Source organism: Bombus impatiens, unplaced genomic scaffold (assembly GCF_000188095.3).
Source record: "Bombus impatiens unplaced genomic scaffold, BIMP_2.2 scf_0203, whole genome shotgun sequence".
In the NCBI taxonomy this organism is placed as follows: Eukaryota; Metazoa; Arthropoda; class Insecta; order Hymenoptera; family Apidae; genus Bombus; species Bombus impatiens.
The window spans coordinates 585,137-606,904 of NT_176622.1; the positions used below are offsets into that span (position 1 = coordinate 585,137).

Below are 21,768 nucleotides of genomic sequence, written 5' to 3' on the forward strand. Positions count from 1 at the left end.
GCATTCTTTCGCGAAGCTGTGTCCTCTCTAAATTGGTTCTCTGAACATACGTCGACAAGCATAGTTAGCTTCGAATTTAATATCGAGACGAATTACGTAACGCAATAATTGGAAAACGATATAGTAAAGAGAATTCGATACAGAAAAGTACGTGATATGAAAATTATATTTCGCCATTTAAAAATTCTATCTTCCATGGCCGAGTATTCGTGATTCAGCGATCTCCCCGGTTCTTCAAATTCTTTGCTTCGTGTTTCTGACGGTGAGTCACGCCGCAGCGGATTGAGCAACCGATTACTCACTTAAGTATCCGATTTTCTGGATGACGAGGTAGCCGCGGTTGTTCAGCCGACCGCGAATCTCCTTCCACAGCCAGATAACGCATCGACTTTCCCGTCGATCGAAGTTTATTTTTCGATCTGATCGATTGTGTTTATCACGGCGAAGAATGTGATACTATTAAATTGCTGCACATGTTCTTCCCACTCGAGTAAATACGTCTCTTCCAGAGATTCAATTTTTTACGCGTAAACACCTGAAGCGCAATTAAAATTCCAATGAAGAGGCAGGCGAGAGGGAAAGCCGCGATAGATCGATTTTCCTTGATCTTCTAATCTTTGCGCTTCGTAAATCCTATCGTTCGACGACCAGCAACGTACTTACATAATTTCCAACCGTTAGATCAAAAGATACAAAGATTATTTGGAAATAGCTGATAAATCTCTACCGAGTTTCATAACAAATCGATGGTACGCACAGTGTTACGACGATTGGTATTTTTAGAATGTTCGAGAAACCGGCGAAGATACGCGTACAGTTAAGGTGAAAATGAAGCAGAAGTAGAGAAAACGCTGATATAAAGCTCGTTTCGGGATCGTTCTTTAACGTCGACGATGCAAACCCGCACAAACCTGAACTCGTTACAAATCATTGCACGCATGTGCCATCGTATTTCACCGCACGACTATCTGTTTCTACGGAGATAGAACTTGCAGAGCGATCAAATAGCTTGATACTTCCACGTATTTTGTATATTTTGAAAAATATTGTCAAATGTACAGGGTGGTTGGTGACTGGTGGTACAAGCGGAAAGGGGATGGATTCTACGCGAAAAAAGAAGTCGAAAATATAGAATACAAATTTTTCGTTCGAGGCTTTGTTTTCGAGAAAATCGACTTTGAATTTTCGCTCGGTACGCCTGCACTTTAATTAAAAATTAAAGAAAGAAATTTGTGTTTTATATTTTCGACTTCTTTTTTCGCGTAGAATCACCCCCTTTCCGCTTGTACCACCAGTTACCAACTACCCTGTATAAATTCTCTGTATCTCTCGCGAAACTTTATATCGATTCGTGCACGTTTTATTGACGATGTTATCTAAACCATTCGTACGGTTGATAATCGTCTTAGTCCACGAAACTTATCTCGTTTGAATCATTTTGAAGAGTGTGTTATCACGGATCGTGGTAACACCGATGATCATCTCCGGCAGTCAGAGAACGTTTGATCGTTATCAGCGGAGTTTTCAGTTTGTGGTCGATTAAAAAAGCTGCTGGTACTCGGTACGCGTTAACATCAGCTCTAAATCAATCGCTGGAGCACGTTGGTCGAGTGCGAACGTTCGAGCGGCACTCAATCCACGTCGACGCCTGATATTTCCGCGTATCCACGTGACTAATGGACCATTGTCCTGACAAGTACGACGAGAGGGCACCGAGTCAAAATTCACCCACAGAGATCCACGAAACGTGGCGGACAATTTAAACAATCGACCAGGACAAATAGAATTTTCAACGAGCTCCTCCGTGTGCCCTATACCTGTTAAACATAATCGTTTCGCGTCGTTAACTTGGACAGAAGACTATAGAAGACTATACAGACTGTACTGAGAGAATAAAAGATCTGCGCAAGTTGTTTCACCTCCCATCTTCGTTCTTTCCGGTTTCCAAGCTTAATGGTCATCGTCGCGATTCAAGGAAGCAGTCGAGCGGATATTCCGCGATGATTACCGATATCTTAAGCCGCGTACTCGTTACCAAACGTGTTTATAATTATCGCCTTATCCACGTAACGCCTTATAATTATCCTACGATCATCTCGCGAACAGTGCCCGTCACAACGAACGTCGACGAACAGCTCTGGAGATCTACGAACTTATTTCGTACGCAAACGGCGACAGACTGGTCGTAAGACTGCTCCGTAATCTTGGAAAACAGGATTGGCGTTTCCTGAAGATTACTTTTCACCGAGTAATGCAATAGCAGTGTGCTTGGCAACTAAGTGACTGCGGATTTTGGCATTACCACCTAATGACAAAATCCCCAGTCACTTAGTTGCCAACCCGTTGCCAAGCCAATAATATCGTCGAAATTCTCAACGTTTTATCGACGATATACCAGGTGTGCTGAAGTTTAGCGTTCAAACTTTGCCACTGTGTTCTATAAGTAGAAATAAAACTGAAAAAGAAGTACGGAACGTAGAGCTTCGTTTATCGATACAAAGATGGTATGGATGTGCCATGCAATTTATCGTTGGATCGATATTATCGTTAACATTTGGGCAACGATCAAGTTGGCAACTAAGTGATCGCGGATCTCATCAATGCCACTTAATAGCAAAATCCGCAGTCACTTAGTTGCCAGCCCAATAATCTTGCACTGGACTTTTTAGCTTGTGCGAAGGATTTCACGAATTTCTAGAATTATTACGGTGTCCATCGTTGTACCCAAGTACGGTGTATTCCGGCGTAATTTTTCACGAAAGTATTCGCCAACTGTGTACAGAGGCGATGATTGGTTTAATGAATTGTTGGCGAACCGAAGCTGGCACACGCCTCTGTTTCGCGATGGTTATTGCAATGGTTGTTGGTGCTTCGATCGACTGATTTTTCCAACTCTGTTTCAGGCACACGCAGATGACGCGATGACGCTGCATTGGTGGATGCACTGGTTCTGGGTTACCGCTCAATTTCTCGGTACGTTCTGAATAATCTTTAAAATCAGGGACATCTGGCTACTTGGTTTTCTTACTTCTTTCACGCGTTCCCAGACATTTAGTTCAACTCGTTCAACAACTGAGCCGAAATTCAAATTCGTCTACGAATTCTAGTTCATGTTCCAGCATTTACGATCTAAATAGAAGTGGCGTGAAACGCCGTACGCGTGCAATTACGATAGACGTTTATGTCGAGAGAGGAAAATCTTGCCAAGGATTCTCGCAACTACATATTCGCTTGCTTCTCTCCATCGTTCGGAAATTGTCCGGACGTGGCAATAATTTTTCACGAACAAAAAGCCTTCGTATTATGTAACGGAGTTTTCATAGTAATAGCAGTATAAATAATGTTAGTAATAACAACAGTGCCAGTAGAGATAATAATAATATAATCTTTCGTTCTGTAGTTGAAATTCGCGTTCAAATAATTAAATTAAAGAAGCGATTCTCGTGTAACGAGGATAAAAGCAAGTGATGTTTGTTCATTTTTGTTTCTTTTTAGATTAACTATTTACCGATTACGTGGCGCTAGACCTTCTTCGATATAATTTCTTTATTTCAGTTCTTCTTATTGTTCATTGTATATCATCCTAGTCTCGTGAGACCATCTTTGACGATGTAATCGTCGTTGGCGTGCAGTATGGTATCGTAACTGTCAGAATGCAAAAGTTAAGACATTTTTTTTTAAATTGCAGCGACCTTGAAATCTTCTCCGAACGTGACGTTACGATTATTAAACGAACACCTCCGTCTTTTATTACATACTCTTCTAGCTAATATACGGACGTTTTCAAAACGCTAGAAACTTGTGCCTCTCGCACCATCCGCTATCGTGACACTTTCTTTCGTTCTTCTTAAATTGCTTACAATCAATTCCACATTGGAAATTAGAAGTATGTTCGATGGCTTTGTTTAATGACGTGAAAGCAACCTTATTAGTTGCACCGTGTGTTGTATATTGCATACAATGTATACGACAGACGTGAGTCTCTAGCGACCTCGGAACACGAAGAATTTATTTCTTTTTCTTTTTTTTCTCTTTTTTTTATACAAAACCACATATCATTTACCGAGTCTGATTGCCAGCATATCTTCTTAATCCGTAATTTTTAATCTGCTCGATCGTTAGCTTCGCTATCGCGATACAAACTTTTAAATAGCTGGAGTTTAAAAGCGATGCTGGCAATGGACTGACTGTTTTGGAAACGTTAAAAAGCCACGATCTCGAGCTTTGGCAATGCCAGTAGCAACGTTACGAGAAACGTCTTTAAAAGCGTTCCTGTGGCATAGCGGATTATGCAACAGACAACGAGCTCGTAGTGTTTTGCAAAAGTCTGGATACCAGCTACGAAAATAATACGCGATGAAGGATGCAGATATACGTTAAAAAATGTTAAGACGCGATTCGCAGGAGGTTCCTAGCTCGTTGCAACATCAAATACACAAGGATATAGCATATTCCCGTCGCATAACGCGCAATTTTTGTCTGACACATTTTTTCCTGTCGTTCATGCTTTTCGAAATATTTGAAGATGAAGATTCCGGATAAACCGGACACGCTGTATGTACAACATACGTATGAAACACGTACTTGTCCCTCGATGAATCCTGATAAATGGAACGCTAAAGGAGCGCTCAGGCGATCGATATTATTGTCAATATTTAAGGTTCTCAATATTATCGTACATAAAAGACCCTCTAGACGGTCAATATTATATTGTCAGTAGAACGTTGAGAGCCTTAAATATTGACAACGATATCGATCGTTTGAACGCTCCTTGCTACATTGTGTTTAATTAAAACGTACCCGACATGTTCGAAGTACGAGTAACTGGATAGTAAAATATATGCTGCGTGTAGCTAAATTAAATGCGTACAAACGGACCTGTATACCGCATATAACATGGAAATTTGTCATTTTCAGTAATCTTAGGGAACCCAGTGCCGTCGAGCACGGCGGAGCCGCGTGGCCAGGTGCAGGATCGCCTGAGCTCAGAACCGACATCCGAAATCGCTTCTATAGAAGCGGAGAGATCGTCCGAGCTTCGACAGAGCTTCCGTGTAGCCAAAGCGATCGGTATTCATCCTCCCACAAATACAGCGGTGATCTTGGAGAGACAGTCGAGCACGATCTCCACTCCCATGGAGGTCGGTCCGAGTGTTATCGAAAGCAGTACCGATCCCATAGACGAGTATCACGGAGGAAACGCGAGCAACGCTGTCGTCGATCTGGACACCGTGAAAAGTTTCACGCCGCAGTTAATCAGCGACGTGGCTGGCGTAGAGAGGATTCGAAATACTGCAACGAAGAAGGATAGTAAGATCACGTGGATCCTAACAACGAACAAAACAGGCGGTAGATCGAAGTACGAGCAGGAAGAGAAAGTCGATGAAAATGGGAATCGGAACGCCAGCACGGACGAAGTGGAGGATCTCACGGTGCTACCTCTTCAGGAAGAGGTGTCTAGAATCAGGCTGGTACTGAATAAAACGAAACCCTCCTCGCTTTTATCTTCCTCGTCCTCCTCTTTCTCGTCGTCCGCTGGTAGTTCCGGCATCAAGACGTTCAATCGATCGGATGACATCGAAATCAACGGAGAGTTGATAGAGGAGCCACGTGTGTTCGCCACTGCTGCCTCCATTCTGGAAGGTAGCGCTTTTTTTCTTTTTTTACAGAGTTTTCCGCTTGGATAGATTCTTTACTTGTTAACGAAATTTTAATATTGGCTATAACGACATGACGAGTAAAAATAGTAGAACGAATAAACACTGTTGCGTAGCTATTGCGATATCAGTTAGAATCGTTTAAAACGTCGTTTTTGTGATATGAAGTGAAAAATGTATCTGGTTGGAAATTTTGTTGCGCCATTGTATGCGTTACGTGCATGTAAAGATTTTTGTAAAATATTGAAACTCGATTTGCCTGTTAAAGGGAGATCGAGATAAAGGTTGCAGAATTTAAATAGCAAGCAAGATCTTCTTTGGATTTGCGTTGTGTCGATAATGATCTAGTGTAAATGCGTTACAGTCGGAGTGAGCGAATCAACGCGATTGAGCAGAGCGCGGAACACATTTCCCAAAGAGTTCCAAAGGGATCAGGTACAGGGAGACCATCTTGCTGATTACAATGAAAGCAATAACAAGAAGCAGGAAAGCGGCTCGAGATCAACGTTAGACATCGCCGCTATTACCGGAAGCTGCGTAGCGACTGTAGTTTTACTCAGCACAATGGGTAGCCTTGGATTCATTATGTACAGGTAATTAACGCGTTACGAACCGAATCTTGTTGCGTAGGTGACGAAACGACTTTCAGCATTGCATAGAAAAATTATTTCGTTACAGACGTAGGTACCTGAATCCGCCACAAACGCTTAACAGCGACAAATGCAGTAACCCGGATAGTTCCGGTTATATCGATGATTCCACGATTCGCGTAAGTACGAATATTTAAAAAGCATATTGGAGCTTATCATGGTTGTACGATAGTAGGAGTGTTCATTTTGGAAGAATTCGATGGTGAAGTTCTTATTTGAAATTCGCAGCATTGCGTTAAATATTGTATATTTATGTTTCAATCTCATTTGTGCAAATTGCCAAAATCATCTTCCAAATAACGTCGAATGATTCCACAACAAGCGTGATAACTCGCCTAACTTTTACGTGGCGGGAGATCATAGTGGTGAAAAGATGATAGTAACGAATTTCTTAAAATTAAGAAAACGCGTTTGCAAATACACACACGTATAAATAAGATTGGAATTTGGTCGACTACCGATTAAACGAATAATTCCGTTAAGTATTGTAAAACACGAATGATCGATATTTTTTAAACGTTGACCACTATGATACTCGGCTCATCAAATGATCCTTAATGGTAATACGTAATGTATTAAAATAAACGTTCATTTACAGGATAATTCGGAAGAAATGTACAGCTTGGATAATGATTCGTTTTTAAATTCGCTAGAAGCGATGACAATACAAAATTATTGGACGGATAGTGTGAAGCATACGAAACTATGACAAAAGAAGATAATTCAACCCGGAAAGAGAATCGAAACGTTCAGTATTTCTGATGGCGAGGCGCACGAACAAATATCGTTGTTGGAACAATAGCATGTACTTACTCGATGAGTGCCCGGAAGAAAGTGAATATTTGCCGTAGTATAATTGTATAGACACGCAGGAACGTTGTTTCCCCCCGAATGTTTGAACGCAATGGCTGGTTAGCGATTCCGATAAAAATATGAGCGAATAAAATATTTTAAGTCGAAGATTTTCAAAGACTTTTTAGGTAAAAAGAAAACTCCGTCGGTCTTACGATTTCTTAAAGAAAGCTTGACGATACATCAAAATTGCATGGTCTGCGCGCATTCCTGTATTCGCGTTATACATGAAACACGCGTGCGAATTTGCGACTATGTCGCGTGCGAATTTGTGAATATATCGCGTGCGATGTATAACGTGGTATATACGTGTATCACGCACATGCCTGAATTTTGATTTTGTCACTCGTTCCCTCTATTTTTCTACCATGATAACAATTGGCAATGATCGCGGTATTATTAAAGAAAGACAGCGATACCGTCACTTTCGTCGGACTGCAGTGATCGAATAGTGCAATAAAATGTACTTCATTGATGCGATAATTATAACGAGATAAACTTTTTAGAGCGGTAAGTACAAATAAAACGATTAATGTTTAGCTAAATATTATTATATTAAAGGCGCGAAACGTAATTTAATAAAACTGAATTCCTACGAATCGTCGGAGAACTAATTGTATCGTGATAAGAACTACTTCCGTACTACTTGTACTATCTTGCATTTCGATTTCTACAAACTGTACTCACGTATATCGTCTCTTAATTTAAGATCCAACTTCAACGTTTCTTACAGTCTTCGAACTTTTATTGAAAGATTAACGCGGTTCTAAATAGAATAACGGGATCTGAATACCTTCTCGCTTGCATACATGGTCAGCTTCGAATATTTTCAAGATGTAGAATCGGGCTAATAAAAGATCGGACCAAATACATCCGTAGTTTATAGCTTTATGCCTTTATAACATATCCAGCAAGAGGAAGTAAGGAGATTTCATTCTCGTGTTTTCCACTTAACTTCTAGCTTGTACATATGTACATCTACATGTACTATACGATTAATTATGTTGTTAAGTATGTCTATGTATAGATGTGCGAATTTATGACGGTTCCTCGGAGCCTTCGAAATACAGTTTACGTTCTAGTAGAAGTTAGCATTTGTTTGTTCGAATATATTTCTATACAAACCTTAAACCGTGAACGGTGAACGAAGAGGAAGATTTATTGTGATAGATTGTAGCGTTTAATAAATGTAAAATTATTATTAATTCGTTTTATGCTGATGATTGTGAATAAATCTACACGTATATTATTATTATTATTATTATTATTATTATTATTATTATTATTATTATTATTGCTATTATGATAAATTAACTTTTTCTTCCTATTTTTGTTATAAAACAGATAAATTCCAAAATAAATAAATTCCATTATTAAAATATCGTTTGCGCTCTTTTTGGTTCATTTAGTCGTCATCAGATGGCGTTCGTATCCTGCTTTCACGATGGATTATGCACGTACTGTCATCTCTGCTGATTGTCCCGTTACAACTTTTTTGACCATATTCTATACGTTTTTGAACCGATAATATATTAAAATACATTACATACTAATATACTGGTATCAATAGCATGTTAATGAACTTGAATGTGTTAAGTGTACACTGAAGTGAAACGAAATAACATACAAGTATTCACGGTTATGTATCGTATGGAACGCGATATCAGCTGAATTTTTTGATTCGCTTAGTTGAAGACGAATGATGTTAAAAATATTTTAAGGAAGAATTTGTAAAAATGCAGTGGCCATCCTTTACCCTTATATTAACGAAACTATTTCTGGCTTATATCGTTTATTCGATTTATAATTTGTCTCTGTTGTTCGTGGCACCGGCTTGTGAAAAAGGCAAACTATGCCTGACGTCGTATTTAAGTCAAAAACAGCAACTGCAATTGCGAATTTACAGTTCCGTCGACAAATATCCTACTGAACAGCAGATCGATTTCGTATACGCTAGTGAAAATTTCAATTATACACACACAAATACTCTGTGAGTAGATATTCTCTATTTATGCACTTGTGAGAAAATTAAAAACTGCAGAATACGTGTAATATAAATACATTAAAAGTAAATATATAAAATATTCAAAATATAACACTCGTTATAATATTTTGTGAACAAAATAAATGCTTTGGTTACGTTACATTTCTTGAGATAAAAGTATGAATTTGCATAAATATCCTTTACCGTTTATTTATAAACATTAAATTTTATATGCATGCGCCTCTCTTTATATGCAAACATTATATTTTTCTTTCAGTCCATTAACTTTGAATGTTCCACGCAAAACACGAAATAATGGAACATTGTTTTTGCATATTATCGTTGCACCGATGCTTCCTTCTAGGAAGTATGCAAAAGATATTATCAATATACAGAAGGTATGAAAGATAATATGAATTTTATTTTTATATATAAGTTTTTTATGTATATATTTAACAATGTAACTATTGTAGGATCCATATGTATCTTACATTCCTATTAAAATGACCCGATATACCATTCCTGAAGCAGAAGCTTTCAATCTCTTAGGTGAGAGAAATTCAAATCCCAAGAAGAAGCAAAATTTTGTAAATCCAGTGACACATATTAAGAGTCGCGTAACATTTACAATAATGACTGATGATGTGAAGCTACCTGTGCATAATGTACCTATGGAACTTGTGAATCACTTAAAGTATATTAGCATTATTTACATATATTTTAAGCATTGATATTATATAACATTAGTATTTTCATTATTTAAAAAAACATTAAAATTTTCATTATTTCAGAATCATACAAGGCAGAACATTTTTACCTATAATTAACTGTGACTTTTTACAAACCAGACATCGTGATTTAGTGAAAATCATGCCTCAGAATAATACAGTTAATATCACGTTGCAATATTCTCCGATTTCTATTGGGAAGTTAAGGTTGCTGTTGCATGTGGAAACTAGTATGCAAAATTTAAAAACTCTTGGATTTTCTGATAAGGATGTAGATGAAGTAAAAGGAATTTTTGCAGATACCAACGTATATATTCTAGGAGGAACTTTTCTTATTGCAGCCACTCATGTATGTAAACTAAAGTATAACTACAACTTAGTTTGAAATATAATTTAATACGACATTTTATATCTCTGTAGCTGCTATTTGACTTCCTTGCTTTTAAAAATGACGTGAGTTATTGGAGAAGGAAGGATAATCTTGTGGGCCTTAGTAAATGGACTGTTATATGGCGAGGATTTAGTCAGACTGTTATTTTCCTTTACTTACTAGACGAAGGTTCGTCTCTACTTGTCCTAATACCTATTGGAATTGGATCTATTATTGAGGTAATGGTAAACTGTATACATGTAGCTGTTAGTATTTTACTCAGTATTTTAGTACATACTCTTTTTCTTTTTTATGTTTTTTTTCTCAATAGATGTGGAAATTAAAAAAAGTGTTGAGGCTTAAAAACAATAATAACAACGATATAGCTGAAGTTAGAACAAGAGAATTCGATGCTGAAAGTATGCATTACTTAAGTTATTTATTGTATCCTCTTGTTATCGGCGGTGCAATCTATTCTTTACTTTATCAACCACACAAAAGGTATACAACTGTATGTAATTAGAAATTGATGTATGTAAATATCTATGCATATAATGTTTTGAATTTCAGTTGGTACTCGTGGAGCATAAACTCCTTAGTAAACGGTGTTTATGCATTCGGGATTTTGTTCATGCTTCCGCAACTTTTTGTAAACTACAAACTAAAATCCGTAGCACATCTACCATGGAGAACGTTCATGTATAAAGCATTCAATACATTTATAGATGACGTCTTCGCATTTATCATTTCAACTCCAACCGCGCATAGAATAGCGTGTTTTAGAGATGACGCAGTTTTTCTCATTTATCTTTATCAACGATGGTGAGTCAGGAACTTTTATGTTTTATGTAATTGTATGTAGAGTATACTCTGACAAATGTCATCATTTATAGGTTGTATCCGGTAGACAAATCTCGTCCATATGTTGATGATATTGGCGAGGAAGCTGTTAATTCCGAAAATTTAAATAAAAAGACCGACTAAGATGAATACTCAATTTCTAATATCTCTTTATATATGTGCATCTGAAATTACTATGACATTGAATGATGTTTCACTAGTGCATACCGATATGAATGCCTAAATGGTATGGCTTTCATCAAATTTTTGAAGTAACCTCTTGTTATATACGCATTTACATTGCTAAAAGACAGAACTGATATATAACGATCTTTCATTGTGATATATTAGAAAAAGATTATTAAAGCGTGAAAACATAATGAAGAATATTTCTTTCACTTTGTATGATTTTTATATGATTTCGACAACGAAATTTTATAAATAGTATCATGTGTATCATTTGAAGACGTTTAAATTGATTTAAATATTTTACGAATTTTTTATAATTTTAAATGATTATATAATATAACAAGACTGTAAGCAATAATACAATCTCCAGACAAAGTCTAAAACGGTGCGGATGACAATTTAGTTGATTTTAATTGATTTAATTAAATTACTTCATGAGAATTAAATTGATTTTCTTTCAAAGTATCCATAGCCAGCTATTATTATATATTTTTAATTGCAATTATCAGACACATATTTGTATGATGTTTGATAGTATTAGATTTAAGATACTCTAAAAGATACTCTGTTTTTTGAAGTATACTGGTGTTATATAATTATTTTTCAAGGTCGTCTTTGGAATGTGTCATTCAAGCTATTCGCGGATAGCAATTTGCTGTCATTACATATACATACATATATATATGTGTGTGTATATATATATACACATATATATATACACATATACTTGTGTTCAGTTACATTGCATGTTTGCAATTGATTGAAATGTTATTTATATGGTCGCAAGATAAGATTGCGTAGCTGCGCGGAAAATATTTAAATTGAAAAATTTATAGACGTTTAATAATGATTGCTAAAATGTACATTTTTACACATGCAATCAGTATTTATCTATCAAGTAATGATAAGTGATTGATAATCAATCAAGATTATAGAAATCAGCAATATCGTGAAGAGAACAATACAGATAAACTTTTTATCAAATTTCATTGCTACTACTTACTTTAACGGCGGAAGTGTATAATAAAATAACATTCTCACTAATCAGCAAACAGTCCATTAAGAAACAACTAATTCACAATGATAAGTGTTCCGTTTGTTTTTAAAATTTTACTTTCTATCTTTTTACCATTGTGGCTATATGTTTGGATTAATAGAACAGTTAAAAAATATAATACATCATGTTTAGACTTGAAACAAAATATTCCAAGTAAGTATCTTTTATTAATTCACATAGATAAAATAGGTATGCATATACATTACTAAAAATTACTTTTAGGTATTTATTTCTTATTAAAATATTGGTGGGCAGAATATTGTATTAATAGGATAGAAAAGAAAGAAGGACATTCAGATTATGAAAAAAGTCACTTAGAAAATTCAAAAATTAAAGATAAAAATGTAAGTACTTTTTTTTTATTAAGTTAGGAAGTGTTATTAAATTTATCCAGAATGATTTTTATTTGTTTAGAGTGCCAACAGCATATTTTTTTATGGTGCAGATCAAAAAGGAAATTCTTTAGTAATTAAATTTACTCGTAGAGCATTCAAAATAGCAGAAATATCATTGCAACTTGTTACATCTGATGGTCATCTATATGTCTTGCCTGGTATGAAAATGTTCATGATGTATCATGAATTTCTTTTTTCTTTAGTAACTAAGAGTACAAAATAATTTAAAAATTCTTTTCGCAGAATATCCTGATACAACTTTAACAAGTAGCCTAACTCAGGAATGGACAGCAGGTGGTCTAAAAATTGAATTTTTAGATTTTCAACGACGTTGCAGGATAATTTACAATGGAATGCTTAGAAACTTAACTCAGGGTGATGAATGCAATGATGATAATGTTGAACATGTTCGCTTCAATTTTATGTAATAAATAGCGTCAATTAATTAATAATTAGGTCAGTTAAGTTTTGGGAACTATATTAATAATTTCTTCAATTAGATTTATTGCGAATTCCCAACCATTAAGATGGCCAGAAGATTGGAGTTCAAAATTACATGCAGAAGCATTAGCTTGTGAACCTTGGAAGAATCCTGACTGGATAAATAAAATGTATTCAATAACTATAAAAATGCTATTGTACATTATTGTTCTATTCACTTAAATAATCCACCTCTGATTTTTACAGAAAGTTACTTGAGTATACAGGTTTTGATCAATGGGGATCTATGCTTGGTCAAATAACATATAAAGATGGATCTGTCTCTTCACTGTATTTGCGCGGACTTCGTCAATATCGTTGGGGGAAGCATGAATCTTATGAATTTTATGAATCAGTTACTTTATTTGGAGTAATGTTATATGGCGCTATGTATTATCTTAATATGAGTAGTACAAGATGTAGCTTTCCACAGTAAGTTGAATAACATATTATGATTAAAATTGCTATATTGAATGAAAATTCTTAATTTCAGAATACAGTTTGGTCAATATAGAACTAATAATGAATGTATAGCAGAGATTAGCAAGATAGGACTCAAATTATCCGATTTTAAACAAAGAAAGCTTAATAATAATTTGGAATATAAAACATGGTTCATAGGTAAATTGAAATTGATTGAATATATTTCTTATAAAACTTGTAGATAATTGTTGTACATTTAATTTCAGCTGAAAATAAAAAGTACGATATTATCATAAAACCTAATAAGGCAATAACTCTATATTACGGCCAACCATGGAATTCGCTAAACAAAATTTTTACTGTGAAGTTAGAAATGAATGGAAAATCAGGTGTTGGATTAATGCAATTATGGTCTCTCTACAATGGATCATATAAAGCAAAAGTGCATCCACCTTTACAACTGTTAAAACAACCTAGTATTTCTGTGCAAAGAAACGATTATGTTGTATATTTTAATGATGGAAAATGCCAAAATGAAAATATTGTCGGTGGAAAAGGATTTTCTCTTGCAATGTTAACTTCTGTTATAGATACGGATGTGAGTCGTGATACAGATTTTATTCTTTTATTCTAAGCTCTCAAATTATTCTAACATGCTGCAACTTTTATAGTTTGTTGTGCCAAAAGGATTTTGTGTGACTGTTTTTGCCCTTGAATTGCAATTACATAGACATAAAGAATTGCAAGAAATAATTAATGATATCGAGAATGTTAGTGTTGGGAAAAAAGATGGTGATCTTCAAAAATATTGTGATGAGTAAATTACCTTGCTTAATGCTGTTATAGAATATTGAATATTTTGTTACTAAATAAATAATATTTATTATTTTTTATTTTTAGAGCTATGCGTATCATCGAATCGACTCCTATTATTGACGAAGTAAAAGATGCAATTTTAAAAGCAATAGAGAACATAGAGTCAGAAAACAATGATGATAAACCATATAGGTATGCGATAAGATCTAGTGCTGTAGGTGAAGATAGCGAAGAAACTTCGGCTGCTGGCCAAAATTCAACTTATTTAAGTATCCAAGGTGAAGATAATATCATCAAGAGCGTAGCTAAGTGTTGGGCGAGTTTATTTTCGTATCAAAGTGTCAAATACAGGTAACATGATAATATAATTAGCTTTCATAATATTTTTAATACTTATGTATTAAATAACTTATATATTAGAAAGCAACATGGGATGTTTGTAAAGACATCTATGGGCGTATGTGTACAAAAGATGGTAAATGCTAGTGCTGCAGGTGTTATGTTCACCAGACATCCGACTACTGGAGACCCGTCAAATATTCTTATTACAGCTAATTATGGATTGGGAGAGGTAAGATTAAAGTAACAATTACAATATAAATCATAAAAATAATATATAAAAAAAACAACTAATGGACTTTCTATCTTCTTAGTCTGTTGTTTCAGCAACAGTTGAACCAGATACAATAATTGTTCATAAAAGTTGGAATAATGAATTGACTGTAACAAGTTCAGTAGCAGGGAATAAACATCAAAAGATGCTAGCAAGTGAAAATGGAGTTATTACAATTGAACTCAATGACCAAGAAAATAAAACAATTTGTTTGTCAGAAAAAATTGCTCTACGATTAGCTACTATAGGGGTAGATTTGGAAATGTTATTTGGTAGTGCCAGAGATATAGAATGGGCAGTAGTCAATGAAAATATTTATTTACTTCAAGCTCGACCTATCACTACTTTATATACATGGACAGATTTTGAGTTAATGCACGAATTGGATTCATGCGTCCCAAGCGATATTGACACACTTACATTTGCTAATGTAGGCGAAGTATTTCCATATCCAATATCACCTTTATCAATTTCTATTATTAACAGAGCATTTAATTCGTCAATAGCTGCCGCATTTCAATCTTCAGATCGTATTTTCTTTCATATCGTTACTATGAAATGCTGCATAAATTATTATAATGTAAGTAGTATTATGAATTTAATAAAAAAACATACATCTAAAAGACGTTCATTATTATCGCAGATGTTTTTACGAAATCCTAGTAAAACTATAACACTTTTGAACAAAGTCACAGATATAGCTATTTGCGGAGCTGTTTTAATCACACCAGAAACGTTGAAAGTTGCTTGTGATAGAAACGGCATATCTAGTCGCCTAGATCGAATTTTGATCCTATGTGACATGGTAAAGGATGCAATAAAAAATAGCGCAAAAGAAAAAACTGCACAAAAGATTCGTCAAAATTTAAATTTAAATGCAGAAGATTTTCATACCGCTTATAGTTTATATAATGAAATTAATCAACATAAAGATGAATATTTAATGGTGGGTATATTCAGATATTTGAAAATTTTCAGTGGATTATGTAATTTCACAAAACTTTTAGGCAGCAGAATGTCATATGCATACATCAAGAGTTAGTGTTATTTATCAAATTTTTGCAATGGGTTTACTAACAAGTGGCTACAAGGACCTCGTGCAAGAGCACTTTTCAGATATCTCAATTTTGTTAGGTTCTTGTAGCGATATTGTTAGTGGTGAAGTGGTAACAGGACTTAATAAAATAGTGCATTATATTAAGATGAATGAAAAAGGCGAAGAATTTAAAAAAGTTGATCCTAGTAAGGGTATCGATTGGTTAAAAATTAATTGCCCACAAGCTGCAAAGGAATTGGATAATTTTCTTAAAGAGCATGGATATAGATGCATTCAAGAAATGGATTTTATATCAGAACCATGGTCTCTTAGACCTCAAGATCTTATTAGTACACTTCAGGTAAGCTGAATCATTGGAATATCCGTCATTATTGGAATATGCAATATCATTGGAATATATAACGAATATATTATTAAAAAAATTAATTATTTTGCTAGGTCATGATGGCGGCTGTAAAACAGAACAGTTCAAGCAAATCACTTAATCCAGAGGAGACAGTAGCTCAATTGAAGTCACCAAAGTCGAAACGTATTAAATGGATTTTGGAAAAACTTGTACCCCTATGTAGACAAGCTGTCGTTCGTCGAGAAATGACGAAATCAATATTTGTATATGTTATACATATATTTAGGCTAGCTTATAGAAGACTAGGAAAATTGATGGTTTTGGAAGGATATCTACCTAGCGAAGACTTAATATTCTTTTTAACGAACGAAGAAATAGGGAAATTATTAAGTCATCACGATACAGCATTAGTACAAAAGTAATAAAATCATTAAATAAAATTTTATTTTTCTTTTGAATTATTACATTGATATACTTTTACAATTTTTTAGAGCTTCACGTAGGAAAAGAATGTTTCCTCAGTTAAAAAAAATGGAATATCCAGAAGTTAATACTGGAATGCCAATTCCTATGAAGGTACATTGATATATTATTTTTTGTATGAATACTATTTATATATAAAAATTGTAAAATTGTTTCTATATTGCAGAGTAATGTAGATATAGTAGTAGATGAAAAATCTGAAAAAATTCAAGGAATGTCGGTATGCGGAGGCTCTGTTCTTAACAGAGCATGTGTAATCACGGATCTATCAGAGGCACATACGATACAACAGGGTGATATTTTAATTACTCATGCTACCGATATTGCTTGGAGCCCATACTTCCCATTATTGAGCGGTATAGTTACAGAATTAGGAGGACTTATAAGTCATGGAGCTGTAGTAGCTAGAGAATACGGCCTTCCATGCATAGTTGGAGCTAAGAAAGCTACACAAATATTTCAAACAGGTAATATATTGTTGTTTCTAAAGAGAATTAAAAACAAACGCTAAAATATAAATAAATTTGTAGGAGACACTGTGCTATTAACCGCGGATACTGGTGTTTTGCAGTTGGTGAAGAAACATGATTAAAAAGGTTACAATTTTTATTTTCTCTTGCATCATATGTATTTATATAATTTAACAATTCAAGGTGAAATTTGTTTCATTTATTCACATTAATAGCGATGAATGTGCAAACTGCAATAAAGGAATCTATTGTAATAATATGTAAAAAGATGACAATAACAATTACAATAAATACTTACTTAGATTCTTACGTTATTATTAAAGCTATACAGTAGTGACGCGATTAGGATCGGCAATCAATGTAGGAGTATTATTGGTTGTATCATTGGCAAGACATGATAGTTGCAAATGCATAGACGTTTTTACTTTTACGAACAACATGTCGATTCGCGCATAGTCGTCTTTGTGAACTGGTTTCGGTATTGCAACTAGTGCTTCTTCAAAGAAATCTCTACAGATCAAAAATTAAAATATTAGTATCTCCTTTATTTGTGTAACTGAAAAAAGGAAATACCAAATAGATTATTACTTTGCTCTCGGTGTACTGTAAGACTGTAAGGCACTCCGCAGGAGCGTAATATCTGTACGTGCTTGCACAATTCCGGCCGGTCCGAATTGAGTAACACACGACATGAGTCTTGCAAGTTCTTCCGCTACTGTCTCAACTATGTGAGAGAGTACTCGATACAGTAAAGCTGGTGCGACACGACGCACCTATAAAAAAAACAAATTGCAATCACAAAAATTGCATTAAACGATTAAAAATTGCTTACGAATGTAAAACGATAGATACCTCTGCGTGAACTGCAATTAAATTTGCTAGGATTTCTTGCGCATACGGTCTCACATGAGTAGGTTCAGTCTCAAAATCCCATTCTAGTCCACCCAGATACATACTTGGTTCAATTGTGCCAACTAATGGGTCACAACGGCGTTCCAAATATGCATCCAGTACAGCCGCATCCAGTGTACCCAGTTGCGTCCAATCGGAACCCCATCCATCCGCATCTGACAAACTTGGATAACCCTGATCCTTCAATGCGTCTCGAATTCTTGGTAGGATGGTGTTCAGTGTATAACGAATATTACTTAATGAGATTAAGAGGTATTGTTCCCACGTCTGATAAAAAATTCAGAAGTAATGCTAAAATATAGCACTGACTTCAAAAGATGCTACAAATTTTTGTACTTTTTTCTAACGACAATTAATATATAGACTATCTTTCCTGAAATAAATGGTCTTCTCTATAAACATACTACGCTGCAAGTATGCTGTAAAACTTACTGGGCCTTGATGCTTGTTATTCTTGCTCTTATAGCCAGAAGGAGAACCAACTAATTGAGATACAGACGATTCGTCAACATCTAGAGCTGCCTCGCAGCCACTGAATGCCAATCGCTGTAGGCAATATCGTGTGAACGTTGTAAACAGTGCCTGGATAGAATGATAGTATAGAAGATGATGAGCAGAATTAGCAAATAAAGGTTCTTCTCGAGGGCCACAAGCAACTACTGTATCGCGCGCCCGCTTTGCGACTTCTATAACCATTTCTTCAAACAGATATGGCTATAAAGACAAAAATGAAAAAAATTCAACAAAACAATATATGTACATATAGTATTTTTATAAACAAGATCCAATTGTTACCACTTTCGTAACGCCACCGTCTTCATTTAAATATTCAATTTGCCACGTTTCTTCTTTGTATAATGTTGCTATGTTTCCTTTCGTTTGTTTAAATAGAGTATGAAAACACTCCAGCCTAATTTGAAAAATTTGAATTCATTATATGACAAAACTAAAAACTATTAACAAAATAGTAACAATACTTTATACCTCAAGTTAAGTATAAATTTTCCGAAAATATCTAATGCCTCATTTGGTAAATCCAAATGAATCAATGAAGCGTACATTTGTCTAATCCTACGCAAGATATGTAAAAGCCATACAGCATCCAAATCATCGCCACATGTATCTTTCAAACCTTCCATCGCATGCTCCATGCTTGACAGTACTAGGTTCTGTGTCGAAATAATTAATTTTTTGTGACAGAGTTGAATTTTTTTACGATGTTCACTTGATAAATAATTTAATGTACCTTGAAAGGTGTCTGTTTTTCTGCATCCACTGCAACATGTAACTGTCCTGTAAAGTAGCTTTGACCCAATCTCCATAAGTCTGGTAGTTGTTCGACAATTATATCACAAATTGTTTCAATACATGATATTTCTGGGGGAATATTAGTCCCATCATTTTTATTCGATTTTGATTGTTTACTGTTCTGTATTGACTTTGCTTTGTTCCAATCCTCTCCATTTGAATTATCCACTTCCAAATGTTCTTGTATACAATTGGTAATACTTTTTTTCAAGTAATTCGAATGTGAAACTGGAAAAGGTAATTATTAGCTTTAGCAAACATGTAATATACAATATTATAGACAAATACCTATAGCATCCCAAGCTGGATCTCCTTCAGCTTCCAAATTAACAAGATTTCTAATTATTTTCTTATGTTCCTCCAGACTGAAGGGCATTTCTTCAAGTTTATTTCTTAAATGTGCTTTTAACATGACAATTCTGTTATCGATTTCATTCAGCACTTTCTTAAAAACTTCGACTTCTGTATTTTTAAATAAATTTTTTACTCTCGTGTAATCGTTAATTACAAGATCATAATTGCCCCGTTTTATGTTCTTTTCTATATTAATTGGCATACAAAAAAGAAACTTATATCTCTGCATTACAGACAATGCATTTCTCGTTGCATCTGCTCTGTCTCTTCTTGCTAGCACATCGTCAAATAATTTATTAGCCTCTGACATGGACTGTTTAATAGCTTTTTCTAACTTTTCAGTGGGATCACTGCCATATGTTTTTATATCTGCTTCAAATTGTTCTTTTAATAATGTTATTGTATCTAATTGTTCCATTACAGACCCTACATTAGCCTACAAAAATATGAACGAGATACTAAGTAAGGATATAAATATTAACTTGTCTCCTTAATTTAACAATCACCTTTAAAAATGATAGTTGACCCTCTTTTTGGGAATTCACTTTTCTTTTGAGAAAAGCCAATCCAGCCCTTAAATCTTCAAAAGTAGTAGCATGGTGATGTTGCAATAAGAACCAACCAGGGTGAAATTTTTCACTAGTAAGATCTCCACTACCTTCCCCAAAAAGTTCCATTAATTCATCTTCAGGGAACTTCTTACTACAAAGTGATACATTAAAGAATTTCTGTTAACTCAAAGATGTTAGATAAACATACTCATTGCCTTCTACGCTTAAACCTAAAGGGTCTTCTTGTTGATAATTCGTTGGAGAAAGTGTTCTTCTCCCCCAGACAAAACTCTGCATCGGAGCTTCCTCCACCCATACTGCGGATTCTTTCATAGGACCTATCGTTTCATGATAACCACGGAATTGTACAGTTGATGTTCCTGGTCCTCCACTGCGTGTAGTTACTATAATATCACCCCGACCTTTACAAGGTCCTGATCTGGCAATGATCTTATTTGAAGATTTCCATTCTGCTGATAAGAAGCAATCACATCCGCATATTGTTAGACCTAAATACATTAAAATTTCCATTGATGAAAAATTTTCTTTACCATTAACAATATAAGTGAGTAACTTAAAAAGTGAAATTAACCTATGAGATCTTGAGCTTTGTTACCCAGAAATTCACCGCGAACAATCACGCGGGTACCTGGAGGTCCTTCCTTAGGAGATATTCCCGTTACCACTGGCGGTGGACCCATCTCATTAATTTAATATTTTAATCCAAAATTTTACTATCTTCGAGTAAACAAATATTGATTACGCATAATTCTAATTTTAGTAATCAAACAGGTTTGAAATCCTGCCTTCAGTCTGATAGACAACGATTACCATTTTTTTATAAACTTTTCTCAAATCTTATCTTCTATACTAATTCATAAAGAGACAAGTAAGTTAGAGGGAAGAAGAATCACTGTCAAAGCGAATGACGGCCGATAACCCAGTGACAAACGTGATTGTCGATGCGATAGAGTGGAAGGTAGACAAATTTTATAAAACACATCGAAACTGAATACATATTCACGATAAAGTCATTATACCACAACGATATTGAAAATGATTTAAAACAACTTTGAATTAACTTTATCGATAAAAGATATTCATTTCCATGTAAATTACGGCCGTGCTACGCCTTTTGATTAGTTATCTATAGCTGTCGATAGGCATCTACATCATCACTAGAGCTGTTATTATATTATACATATCTATAGATTTTTATATTTAATTCTATTA

General features: G+C 34.8%; 4 protein-coding genes across 10 annotated transcripts in view; 3 read left to right on the forward strand and 1 right to left on the reverse strand.

The window, feature by feature from the left end:
- LOC100743134 overlaps positions 1-8,411 on the forward strand; it is a 45,600-nt gene extending 37,189 nt beyond the window's left edge. For all 6 annotated transcript variants that reach the window (XM_012383213.3, XM_012383212.3, XM_012383215.3 and 3 more), the window contains exons 2-6: positions 2,904-2,973; positions 4,918-5,643; positions 6,022-6,250; positions 6,336-6,426; positions 6,906-8,411. In XM_012383213.3, coding sequence (XP_012238636.1) covers positions 2,922-2,973; positions 4,918-5,643; positions 6,022-6,250; positions 6,336-6,426; positions 6,906-7,016 — 1,209 coding nt within the window. In that variant the 5' untranslated portion in view covers positions 2,904-2,921 and the 3' untranslated portion in view covers positions 7,017-8,411. The remainder of the gene's footprint in view (positions 1-2,903; positions 2,974-4,917; positions 5,644-6,021; positions 6,251-6,335; positions 6,427-6,905) is intronic.
- A 107-nt stretch (positions 8,412-8,518) lies between these two features.
- On the forward strand, positions 8,519-11,663 carry LOC100748285 (cleft lip and palate transmembrane protein 1-like protein). The gene is made up of 8 exons (XM_012383148.3): positions 8,519-9,149; positions 9,421-9,541; positions 9,617-9,837; positions 9,935-10,220; positions 10,292-10,480; positions 10,573-10,742; positions 10,812-11,063; positions 11,135-11,663. The coding sequence occupies exons 1-8, from the start codon at positions 8,896-8,898 to the stop codon at positions 11,223-11,225; spliced, it is 1,584 nt and encodes a 527-aa protein (XP_012238571.1). The 5' UTR covers positions 8,519-8,895; the 3' UTR covers positions 11,226-11,663.
- A 68-nt stretch (positions 11,664-11,731) lies between these two features.
- LOC100743253 (putative phosphoenolpyruvate synthase) lies at positions 11,732-17,707 on the forward strand. 2 transcript variants are annotated; one of them, XM_033319723.1, is made up of 18 exons: positions 11,732-12,480; positions 12,550-12,671; positions 12,742-12,880; positions 12,966-13,146; positions 13,223-13,333; positions 13,410-13,634; positions 13,696-13,823; positions 13,892-14,223; positions 14,297-14,442; positions 14,526-14,792; positions 14,862-15,012; positions 15,095-15,634; positions 15,698-16,000; positions 16,062-16,451; positions 16,550-16,875; positions 16,949-17,033; positions 17,107-17,407; positions 17,471-17,549. In XM_033319723.1, exons 1-18 carry the CDS (start codon positions 12,351-12,353, stop codon positions 17,530-17,532), a joined length of 3,939 nt encoding a protein of 1,312 aa, XP_033175614.1. In that variant the 5' UTR covers positions 11,732-12,350; the 3' UTR covers positions 17,533-17,549. The 2 variants fall into 2 exon arrangements, with proteins under 2 accessions (XP_033175614.1, XP_033175613.1); XM_033319722.1 differs by having other exon boundaries at positions 11,733-12,480; positions 15,095-15,637; positions 15,701-16,000; positions 17,471-17,707.
- LOC100748571 (exocyst complex component 2) lies at positions 17,532-21,709 on the reverse strand. The gene is made up of 12 exons (XM_003487921.4): positions 21,128-21,709; positions 20,744-21,044; positions 20,491-20,686; positions 19,919-20,420; positions 19,569-19,858; positions 19,307-19,491; positions 19,118-19,232; positions 18,755-19,036; positions 18,263-18,589; positions 17,999-18,183; positions 17,709-17,920; positions 17,532-17,640 (listed from the first exon to the last, which is right to left on the reverse strand). Exons 1-11 carry the CDS (start codon positions 21,234-21,236, stop codon positions 17,734-17,736), a joined length of 2,679 nt encoding a protein of 892 aa, XP_003487969.1. The 5' UTR covers positions 21,237-21,709; the 3' UTR covers positions 17,532-17,640; positions 17,709-17,733.
- Between the last annotated feature and the right edge of the window lie 59 nt (positions 21,710-21,768).